At 39.9% G+C, this 12,491-nt stretch overlaps 1 protein-coding gene across 5 annotated transcripts in view; it reads right to left on the bottom strand.

The window, feature by feature from the left end:
• The window catches only part of LOC122872283 (potassium voltage-gated channel subfamily H member 7-like), a 78,390-nt gene that overhangs the window by 22,597 nt on the left and 43,302 nt on the right, over nucleotides 1-12,491 (bottom strand). For 3 of the 5 annotated variants that reach the window (XM_044188292.1, XM_044188294.1, XM_044188295.1), the window contains 4 exons: nucleotides 3,772-4,003; nucleotides 3,471-3,638; nucleotides 2,841-3,040; nucleotides 416-668 (listed from right to left, as the gene is read on the bottom strand). In XM_044188292.1, coding sequence (XP_044044227.1) covers nucleotides 416-668; nucleotides 2,841-3,040; nucleotides 3,471-3,638; nucleotides 3,772-4,003 — 853 coding nt within the window. Of the gene's footprint in view, nucleotides 1-415; nucleotides 671-2,839; nucleotides 3,041-3,470; nucleotides 3,639-3,771; nucleotides 4,004-12,491 lie in introns of all 5 variants that reach the window. The other 2 variants (XM_044188293.1, XM_044188296.1) reach the window with 2 other exon arrangements.

Below are 12,491 nucleotides of genomic sequence, written 5' to 3'. Positions count from 1 at the left end.
TCAGTTTTTGTACAGATTAAACAAACACGATACAATACAAACAATGTATTAATTATTGAGCTTTAGAGGTGCTGGTAAACAGATTTTTTCTACCTAAGCTAACCGTCTCCTGGCTCTAGCTTATAGACATATGAAGGGCATCCATGAGTTGGACTCTGGATAGGTAGGTAAAATAGTAAAATACATAAAGTGAATTATATATGATATAATATTTGTGTCAGAGAGCTTATCTGATCTTAGCTTTCCTGATGCCTCTGCAATTTCTGCTGGTCATCAAAAGAGGTTGAAAATCATACTGACACCAAGACTATGGGTCAGTTAAACACGTAAGACAATTTAATGTTGATGTACTCATGAGGTCCTAACAAACTACTGAATCACAGGGCAACGTTCTTGAGGTGTACAGTAGACCCACCCAGGATGGCCACTACAATGTCATCTTTCAGGATTTCGATGGAGCCGCGGGAAACAAAGTAGAGCGCAGTGAGCACGTCTCCGCTGTGGACTAGGGTGTCTCCAGGGGGCGCGTGGGTAGTCTTGAACCTCATGGCCAGGGCCCGAAGGCAGCCCTTGGTGGCTCCGCGAAACGCCTTACAGCCCTCCAGGAGGACCTTGTTGAGGTGGAGGCAGATATCTGCCTGCAGGCACTCTGGGAAACCCTTCAGGACCTGAGTGTGAAACACGGGTTAAAGCAGACATGGTCATGGTCAGATGTGATGCGGAAGTAGTATTCTTAAAAGCTGTCACTGCTTTGATGTAGAGATTTATAATGTGTGCTGAATTTTGGTTTGGGGTGGAGTTACAGGTCAAATTGACTTGATTTTCAGAGAAATTTGATACAATTGCCACTTGTGTTCTTTCCTTCTTCTCAAAACCTATTATACCCTGCAGTAGAAATATTCTGCAATGTCTTTTTACACAGAGCTACAAATTGACTGTTTTTACTGAGCCTTTCAGCAGCTTTAGCAGCAGATGAGAGACAAGACAGAACATTTAGAGACTGAGAAGCTGCAATGACAGCACAAACTCAAAACACAGGTTCAATATTTGTTATGTCTTCTCTCTGTTTGTGATACTTTGGCACATATTTAAGTATTTAAGAGTTTCACTGCCTTTATGTACTGCGATGATGAAACTACATATACCATTGCATACACCATAACCTGGTTTATGCAAGACCAAAAAGCAGAAACAATCTTGTCTCAAAGAATGTCTGTCTATTGAAACATTCCTTAATACTCTGCCCCATAATCTGCTATGTAGTAAAAAAAAACAAAAAAACAAAACAGAAATACTGTAAATATTACAAATGTTGAAACTTGACACAACCGTGATCAGTCAAGCATTCCTGCCCACCCGATTTAGCCTGGGAGACTGTTAAAAATACAATGAAAAATATTTGTCATTCATTCAAAGTTATTTTAACATTAAATTTAACATTTTCTATAAATTTAACATTTTTGTGAGGACTTTCTTATGTAAAAATGTACTTATAATACACTTACCCTTTAAAGACAAAGATACAGTGCCCACTGACAAAACAACTAATGATCCCCGGACAACGTGAACTGACTGTAAAGGACGACATTTTCAAACTTTAACACCATAACAGACACTGGAAGGTGAAGAAAAGGGCTTTGAGGACACATAAGGGACAGTTGAAACAAGAAAACACATTTCTTATGACACGAGCACAGCAAAAGAAATGTAGCCTGAACTGTTTATCTGGCTCTGACAGGCTTTTTGTTGCTCGGAACAAAAACTGATCACTAGATTTGGAAAGGAAAGACTGAACAACATTTGGCAAGCGCAGGTGCCACCGCGGAGCGTGTAGCCAAGCCTCCCACAGTGGGAGGGAAACATGGCAGTGCCTGGCGAGGCTGTGCCCACTCTCACAGGCGTGATTCACTCTGGTCTCTGGTACCAGATGAACATCATGGGGTTGTGTTTGAATACACATATTTCATGCAAAAAGCACCTTGAGGCAGGCCACAGGCAAGTCTACCAGTAATAGACAATTAAGGTGGCCCGTGAGAAACGTTCAGTGTTATCTGTGTCTTCTGCAGTAACCGGCATGCATAAGTAGATACTGTAAATCCGTCTATGATGTGGCATCACAGCAACTGTTTACAGTGTGGTTATGTGTTCATGTATGTACAGTAAGGTGTGTAACAAATATGACACTGAGGGAACATGTCCTCCAATAACATGCATGTTTGGGACAATAATTAAACAATTGCATATTAAAACTTTAATTCTATCTGTTATTTTATGCACATAAAGCTAAAGGCTAACAACACTAATAGTATTAGACACAGCTAGATGAGGCTCTACCACTGAGGAACATTCAAATCAACATTAGTTGTGTTAACACATGTACCTCCTGCTCTTACCAGAGTGGTGGGGTCATTCCATTTGACATGAGGCAGACATGGAAAAGACAAACTTATGTAAGTACCATGAACAGTATCATGATGAGAAAAGCCAGAGTTACTGTATGCATAAGCAGTAACTGATGGATTTCATTTCACTTGTGGCTATGACTGAACATTGCACAGCAATCTTCATGAAAAAAAAACAAAACATACTATGCCAGTGACATAGCAAGATTGCTTCACAATGTGGTAAGAGCATATTTTGGGGACAGGATAGTTGAAACTCAGCAGTAATGGTGTTCAAAACATCAAACTCACACAAATGATATTGAAAAGATAGAAGAAGCAACAGAAGAAAGCAACAACAAACTAAAAGTTATATTTTGTTACCACTGGGGAAAAAAGCCAAATAAAGAAGCCCCCCACCTAAATAAAAGACACTGCTACACACACTCCCTCTCGTACCATATTCATGTCGATGCCGTTGGTGTACGTCCAGGCGTGTTGGAAGTACTCCTCCAGCCTCTGCCTCAGTGGGTTTGGGATCTGGTGGAAGCGGATGAATTCTTTGACCCGTAGCATCTGGAGGTGATACCTGGCTGTACCTGAATACAACCTCTGGATGATGGCGGACACATTCCCAAAGATGCTGGCGTACATTAGAGCTGGGAGAGAAGCCAAAGAGGTGACCGTTGAGCCATGGTGGTAAGGCTGCTCATACAGTACCTACTTCTGCTTATTCCAAACAAACCACTGCTGCCACATGACTTCCTGAATGTCAGCATTTTCTCAAGGAAAGACCTACCTGAAGTAATGTAAAAGCTTTTGTGCACTGGTAATGCATTAAATCACAATTGTGTTAACTATTTTTTTTTAAATTTAAGTGGATCTTTCCTTTAAAAATGATCATATTTAATTATTATTATTTAAATAATGGCTTGAAAAAGTAATGTAAAGTCTGGTTAAAGATTTTCAATAGCTACATGAAATGCTGTGTGTGCTGAGGATTCCATTTTCATACAACTCTGATTACAGAGGGTTTCAGTAATAAGAGGATGGAAATACTGTGTGTACTGTCACTCAGCTATCACTCACATCCAATAAGCATGACGCAAATGGAAAAGATCTTCTCAGAATTGGTGTTGGGGGAGACATTCCCAAAGCCCACACTGGTCAGACTGCTGAAGGTGAAGTAGAGCGCCGTCACATACTTATCTTTGATGGAGGGGCCCGAGCTGGGGTCACTGTAGTTGTATTTTTTTCCTACAATGAATGACAATAATACAGTGCATACAAAAATTACATAATTTGTGTTTGGCATCAAAAGTGACCCTAAATTTTACTTGACGTCCTTTGGACGTTGTTGGAAAATAGAACAAAAAACAAGGACAATCACCTATTGACACCCCCAGGTTGTCCAGCCAGCCAATCTTATGCTCCAGGTAAGGCTTTTCCACGTTGCCAATGGCGTACCAGATGCAGGCCAACCAATGGGCGATGAGGGCAAAGATGCACATGAGCAGCATGAGGACAGCAGCGCCATACTCCGAGTACCGGTCCAGCTTACGGGCGACTCGTACCAGCCGTAAGAGACGGGCCGTCTTTAGCAGACCAATCAGAGTGGTGGTCTTGGGTGAAAGACAAACAGAGAAATGTACAGGATTTAGTTAGTCACTTGAAGGTATGTGTAAAATCTTTCCATAGGTTGATGTGTGAATGTCAAAATGTGCTAATATCCTGCTGTGTTGCCCCTCAGGCTTTGTGGGCCTCGGCTTTAGGTCCTCTTCCTCCTCCCCTCGTACTATTGGCTGGTGAATCAGGGAACCTGCAGGTAATCACAGACCATTGGGGGGTATAAGGAGCCCTTTTGCACTCCTGGGCCTCTTGAAAATGTTCTGCTCCCTGCTTACACCCAGACTTTGTAGTGTGAGCCATTTGTGTCAGGACTTTGCCTAGAATTGGTCCATACAGTAGCTCTTATGTACATTATTTCAGTTAATATTTCTACTTAAGTAAAAGTACCACTACGACAATATAAAAATACTCCCTTACAAGTAAACACCCTGCATTCAAAATATTAAGTTCAAGCACAGAAGTATTATCAGCAAAATGTGCTGACATTATTAGATTGTTAATACTGATACATCAATGTATAAGCAGCATTTTACTGTTGCAGCTGCTCGAGGTGGAGCTAGTTTTAACTACTTCATATACAGTTAGTTAGTTTAGTCCAGTAGGTCCCAACCTAGTGGTCAGGCCTCTCTAAAGGGTGACAAGATAAATCTGAGAGGTCATGAGATGATTAATGGGAGAGGAAAGAAGAAAAAACTATATACTGGATAATTTTACAGTTATTTAAATGAAACCACCTGATGGGAAATGTTTCTTTGGTGGAACTGCTAACAACTCAAATGTCTGAAACATCACAAGGGGCCCCCCGACTAGACACTGCCTTTTTGTAAGGGGGCACAAGTCAAATGTTTGGGAAAAACTGGTTTAATCTTAATGTGTTGTATTTTATAAACTCATCATGGTTTAAAAAAAAAAAATTAAATTGAATTCTTAATCTGTGAAGTAACGCATAACTATATCTGTAATAAATTTAGAGGAGTAAAAAGTACAATATTTCCCTCAGAAATGTAGTGGAGTAGAAGTAAAAAAAACAGCAAGTACACAAGTAAAGTACAAGTACTTCAAAATGTAATTTATGTACAGTTCTTGACTAAATCTACTTAGTTACTTTCAACCTCTGGACTCCTCACATTCTTAATCTGGTTTTATGATACTTCTGTCATCCTCAAATGATGCTGGAACCTCTGGACAAAAACAGAAAAAATCCAAGAATAATCTCAAGAATGTCACTAGACACTGATAACAACCTTTTCCCAGCAATCAAAGTGAACAAGTTGTCTGGGTTGGGGGTCAGGGTCATGAGGACGATCAGCTCAGGATTAGAGATTCAAAAACATATGTTGGTTAGGAATGCTTAAGCGTATTCACACACCACATATATGAGAAACACAGACTAAACCAGCAGGAATGATCCACTGTCTAAAGAGATCTTTCAAGGTCTCAGCTTCCCTCAGTGTCAACACAACTTAACTAAGACACGGCTGCCTATGCAAATCATGAAAGTCAGTATGGAACTAGATTTTAGTGGAACAGGCTGGCATGCAAATAAGCATATGAGAGAGAGAGCGGGAGAGTTTGATGATTCATTCATTTGGCTGATGAAGCACTTGAATAACTGCATATGAAAATGGCTAAATTTGCTCAAAAACATAAATATCAGCATCAGCTTGGAAACTTTGTCAAAGCCTCAAGCCAGTCAGTGGAAAGACATCGGCATCCAAGCAGCCCCCCCAGAATGCATACGCACACACATACACAGAGACACACACACACACACAGATACAGACACAGACTCACATGCATACATTACAATGTACACACAGTGCCTTCTGTTCTGTTTAATTTAAAGCGCTTTAATCCTCCCGTCTCAATTTTCTAGCCTGACTAAATTAACACAGACTGTAGGAGGGGAGTTGGGTAGAGGGGGGCAGCATACAGCCATGACACAAGTCCCGATCTATTAGTGTCGCGCAATCTGTAAACACAATAAGTGAGACTTAGAGAATGCTAATAGGTCCTACCACTACTGACAATTATCCTAATATCCGTGGGGAAATCATTTTCCGCAGCCTCCTGCAGTAATTGTGCTTCTTCACGTCTATACTTGCTTGTTTAGGCCTCTTCTCCGCAGGTTGATTTTTATTTTTTTTGAAGGAAGATGATTCATGAGGGAGAGTGCGTCTCCATAATGGTGAGGAAGAGTGCTGTAGCTGCTTCTGATGGGTCCATTAAAGAGCCTCTGTCCTCCCAATCTCACCCCTAAATCATCGCCATCATTCACTGCTGTGCATCTGGCCAGCACCGCCCTTCACTGACAACTGAGCGAACAGTGAATGAATCATATATAGAAACAGATGAGCCCTAAATTATCCAGTGAAAGTCATCTGTGAGCACTGCCTTAGGTGTAGTGCTGCGGACTCTGAGTGACCTGCACAGATGACACAGAACATGCTGTATGATGTGGCCCACACAGTGTAATGTTGATTAAAATCTGGGTTTACAGTAAGTCGGAGGCGTTTGGGGCCGAGGAGCGTAGCTAAAACTCCCATTAGCAACCAGCTGTATAAAACATATCCGCCAAATATCCCTCTGGCCATCTGCCACTGTCGCTTTACAGACTCGCCTGGCCACTTTAAAACACAACCAAGGTTGTGATGTAACCTTTTGACTCTGTGTACATGGACACAACATGCTATCAAATATTCAAGGTGTTCTCATATAAAATTACTTACAGTGATACACCATAATATCATGATATTCTTCAAAGTTAGTGAAACAAGAAGCTGAACATGAATGTATGAAACTGACATTGGATTGACACTGAAAGTTACTGGGCACATGGACATTTTGAACTCTACCTGTTTTTTTAACTCATGGGAACATTTTTTCAGTGTTTCAGTTGATTTATTTATTTATTTTTACTTAATCTGAACTTGTCATTTAGGTTGTCTAAACTTAAGCCTGCAGTAACAAGGGGGGCAGCAGCTGTTAACACAACATTGATCACTATCACTTTTTAAGTTGATATAACAAACAGTGGCTTATCTACACATCCAGGAGATACAGACCGACGACCATTTATTTGGAGTCATGTTGGTGTCCACCTGATGAACGCAAGTCCATTATTCACTCTCCTTTTAGCTCTCCAACTCCTGAGAAAAATATCTGGCTCTATCTAGCTGCTAAATGCTCTAGTTCGTGTGTTTGGTGCTCGGTAAATAGAGTTGGTGATAATTCTGTGTGCGTTCGTCATGGCAAGCGACACCTTTCACATACACATAGTCTTGTAATCCAATGTTAATATGAAAATATTGATTTCTGCAGCTTGTTCCATATTCTTAACCCTTACAGCCCATTTGCTTTTAAAATTTCACAAGTGGTCATATTCCCTCTCTACACTGGAGCTGCGCACAGACCAAGTCAACAATATTGTTTTGCTTATTCATCTAATCTAAAAGAAAACAAACATACTGTGCACAACTATATTACTGTCTGAGTAAATAGAATCCTAAACACAACTCTGTGTCTATTCTGACTGCACAATTCCAGCAGGGCAAAAGTGAGACTGAGGGGGCTGCTTGTTACAATGAACCTGCCTCCACTTTCTTCTTTGTTTAGCACTGCTGTTGCAGCATAATAGAGTTGGAGTGCATTTCTGTACAGTCCACTTTAACCAAAGGCAAAAACAATGCACATTTTACAAACTGACAAAACAAAGAGTTTGAATGTGAGAGGGGAAATTAAACAAAGCTTGTTTAATTTGCATGAAAATTTATATAGATAATCAGCCATAAAAGAGCTTTTGTGCATGTGGATTACATTGAGCTCAAAAAGTGAATTTAATATTTGAGCATAAAAAGCTCTTGCCCAAGGATGAGATCCAATTAAAAATCATCATTGACATGATCAACTTTCTGGAAATGCTTCACTGACAACAAATAAAAGCTGGACATTGTTTATGTTCATTTATTACTGAGCACTGAAAGCAATTTCTCTCATGAGTGTTTCGGACTACCAACCAAAATCTACTCTACCCTGCCCAGGATTAAATAATATTTGAATCCTGGTTTAGAGCAAATTTTCACACTAAGCCTCCATCATTTGCAATTACCTCAAATTTGAACACTATGTACATGTGGATGTGGACATAGTAGGCAAATAATCTCATCTTATTACAGCAGGACATTGATATGAAAATGATGGAAGAGCTCAAATGACTCCTGTAGGTAAATTAACCATCACACCATTTCTTTTCATTTGCCAGCCTGCAGAGCGGAAATCCTACTTCCCACTGAGAATCAAAAAACATCTTTCATGGGAGATTTCAACCTGCCATGTTTCTAATGAAATCAGATGGGGTTTTTTTTTTTTTTAACATATTGCTGGAGATGGTTTCCAGGCAACAAAGGTGCACAAGATTATGTCTAAAAATAGTCCCTGTCTCTGCACAAAGAGCTAAAATTACACACCTTAAAGACAAGAGCTAAAACTATACATGGATGTGTTATTTTCAGTTTCTGCTGGTGATTGGAGGAGCTAAAAATACAACATTTTGTCGTTCTACTCATCCTGTCACTGTGTGCTTTGGACACAAGCTGTAACAAGAACACACATTCTGTCACTGCACCAGTCATCTAGCTGTATGAAGAGGACCTACATCGTGCTGTGGTGTCACTCAACTGTCTGCTCTTTTTTCTCCACCTGCCACTCACTGCCAGCCTCTAGCCATGGACTCCCTCACAGAAACACACACCTAATGGTAAATAATGACATGGCAAACCAGCGTACTGACATCGGGGCCTCGCCCTCAAACCACACATCAATCTGGGATGTTTTGTGTGTGTCTGTGTGTGTGTTTGGGGTTTGTTACATAAGGAATCCTGGCATCTAGCATTTTAACACATTTTAATAGATTGTGTTCTTCTCCTCTGCATGCTTTAGTTCTTCCATAATTTTAAAACTAAAGCAAGAGGCTAGGTGTCAGAACTGTATCAATCTGCAATTGGAAATTAATTAAAATTTAAATTAACTAATATTCACGAATGAAATGAATGTACAGTAGGTGCTAAATAAAAGGTAAGCATTCCAGTGAATGCTCATGCAGAGATTTGTGTCCTTTGTCGTCATCTTGTTATTGCACTTGTTACTGCTCTCTCTGAGCATTAGATAACTTGCTAAGTCATTTCTCTCAGACACACATGAACAAAATAGTTTCTCACAGGCAGAGTGGTTAGGGAGGCTGAGACCTTTTTAACTTATTTGGATTGCCTGGGGCCTTCCAGTCTGGCTCTGATGAAAGGAAAGCGGAGGGAAGCAGATGTGACAGCCGAGCGTCAGATTGGTTTAGAACTCTAAACATTAGGGAAAACAGCTCAGAAATATGACTGCTGGAGCTCTGGCCTCATGTCATGAAACAGAAGTGACCAAAGAGAGACTTGATGTGTAACAATATAAACAAGCAATGTGAAAATTTTGTGCTCTTGAATTTGGGCTTCTCAAAAGTAGTATCAGATGTATGTAGCCAAAGTAAACTGTCTCATTCTACATTTTAAAAAAAAAAGAGTTGTATTTCAATCATACAGAATAAAGATTAATGAGTGTTTCTTACCAGTTCTGTAATCCACAACAGTACATTGCTTCACTTTTTCCACATTTTGTTATGTTACAGCCTTATTCCAAAATGGATTAAATTCATTATTTTCCTCAAAATTCTACAAACAATACCCCATAATGACAACATGAAAGAAGTTTGTTTGAAATCTTATTAAAAATACTCCTCCACTCCTCAGTAAAAGGCATTCACATGACAGACCGCCTGGAGTTTGCCAAAAGGCACCTGAAGAACTCTCAGAACCATGAGAAAAAAAATTTCTCTGGTCTGATGAAACAAAGATTGAACTCTTTGGCCTGAATGGCAAGCGTAATGTCTGGAGGAGACCAGGCACTGCTCATAGCCTGGCCAATACCATCGCTACAGTGAAGCATGGTGGTGGTAGCATCATGCTGTGGGGATGTTTTTCAGTGGCAGGAACTGGGAGACTAATTCAGGATAGAGGGAAAGATGAATGCAGCAATGTACAGAGACATCCTTGATGAAAACCTGCTCCAGAGCGCTCTGGACCTCAGACTGGGGCGAAGGTTCATCTTCCAACGGGACAACAACCCTAAACACACAGCCAAGATAACAAAGGAGTGGCTACGGGACAACTCTGTGAATGTCCTTGAGTGGCCCAGCCAGAGCCCAGACTTGAACCCAATTTGAACATCTCTGGAGAGATCTGAAAATGGCTGTGCTCCCTTTCCAACCTGATGGCACTTGAGGTCCTGCAAAGAAGAATCGGAGAAACTGCCCTAAAATTGGTGTGCCAAGCTTGTAGCATCATACTAAAAAGACTTGAGGCTGTAATTGGTGCCAAAGGTGCTTCAACAAGGTATTGAGCAAAGGCGGTGAATACTTATGTACATGTGAATTTATTTCATATTTTATTTTTAATAAATTTGCAAAGATTTCAAACAAACTTCTTTCACATTGTCATTATGGGGTATTGTTTGTAGAATTTTGAGGAAAATAATGAATTGAATCCATTTTGGAATAAGGCTGTAACATAACAAAATGTGGAAAAGGGAAGTCTTGTGAATACTTTCTGGATGCACTGTAAGTAGTCTATACTGTAGGCCTTTCCTTTACACTGGTGACTCTCTTTACAGCCATCTGAAGGCAGCAGGTATGTTTAATCTGCAGTCTCTAACTGGAGTGATGTAATTAATTATTCTACATCTTCTATGCTGCAAATCAACAGGCGTGTTGGAGACTAACATGACTGAAAACAGTTCATACAGTCTCATGAAAAATCAGATCAATTAAAACTTCTTTGTCCGCTAATAACTTTTTCAGGACAGTCCGTTCCTGCCAGTCCTCATCCTGTGTCTATATCAAAAACAACAGGTAACACACAGCTGTGTGCATCATCTTCTTTTTAACAACTCTGTCCTGGAGCTCTGTATTTATAATTACAATATACTGTGTATATATAGCTGTTATCTCAGAAACAAGAATCCCCATATATTTGTGGGTGATTTCCAGGATCATGTTTATGTAGCAATATGAAGATTAAGCAGGCAACTATTTCGTTCCCAGATTGCACATCTAAAAAGAAAAACATACTTTGCATAACTAGACTATTGTCTGAGTAAACAGAATCTAAAACACAACTGTCTATTCTAACTGCACAATTCTGAGAAAGATTTAATTGATCTGTTTTTTTACTCAGGACAAGTCTCACTCCATCACATGCAATTCAGTTTCAGAATGAACCAACTGAAATGGCTAACTGCTTCTTCATTGAAAGAAATCTAATTAAAACAGACAGTGGGAATAGACAAATAGAACGTGGGAGTGCTGTAGGGGCTGTATTCTTGGACTTGAGAAAAGCATTTGATACAGTAAATCACAATGTTATTCTGTCAAATTGTAATGTATCTGTGGATGGAGTTTCTAACTATGAGGAGACATTGCACCAGAGCTGGAAACTAGACAGTTTGTTGATTGCGCTGTTGAGGTCCCGCAAGGCTCAATTCTAGGACCTCTTTTATTCAGTATGATAATGACCTGCCACTTGTATGCCCTGAAGTTGAAACCCAAATGTATGCGGATGACACTGTCATTTTTGTACATGGTAAAGACAGACATGAAGTGGCAGCCAAATTAACATCAGCAATGACCAAAATTTCTGATTGGCTCTCAGAGTCTTAAGGCAAGTAAAACCGCTTGTATTCTATACTCATACTCATGTATTGTATACTTCTATATAAGGAAAAATGGAAGTCAAGTGAAACAAGTGTGTAACACTTCAATCTAAGGAACTTTAAGTTTATCCAAAACCCATAGGTGCAGCAAAACTGTACATGCACTAGATTTTTTCACACGTCATACTGTATCACAAGCTGGAAAAACAACGATTACGCATAAAGCCAAACACTTAATGTGTCTTAAAGTTGTGAAATCTTGTTGTTGTTGCTGATGTTGTATGAAGTGAAGTGAATATTTAATTGTGTTTTTTTACTACAGTGTTAATTTTCTTAACAGAGCTGCTATTCTGTTCCTGCCAAGGGACTACAGATGTAAGTGAGCTTATAGCTAGCTCTGGTACAGCTAAGAAGCTATGTACAAATATAATTACACAATTACACAAGGAAAACATGACCATCGGATCTTCAACATGTCCACCAACAATAATCTTCCTCTGAGGAAAACTCTCTACAGGATTCTCAAACTGTCAGTGCTTCATGACGGGGAGAGCCTCGTGTTTAAAGGAGATGAAAGTAGTGAATATGATTGGCCATGATTGTCACAGCCTCTAACAAGCCCACCTATAATGAATGATAATGTATTCTTTCTGATCCCACCCTTATCCAAGTGCGCCACATGTGCATGAAAACACCAAAAGTGCGCTTTGCACGTCTCAGAAGCACTGGGTAGGGCGC

Source organism: Siniperca chuatsi, linkage group LG24 (genome assembly GCF_020085105.1).
Source record: "Siniperca chuatsi isolate FFG_IHB_CAS linkage group LG24, ASM2008510v1, whole genome shotgun sequence".
Classification (NCBI taxonomy): Eukaryota; Metazoa; Chordata; class Actinopteri; order Centrarchiformes; family Sinipercidae; genus Siniperca; species Siniperca chuatsi.
This window is presented reverse-complemented; position numbering and strand designations above follow the sequence as displayed.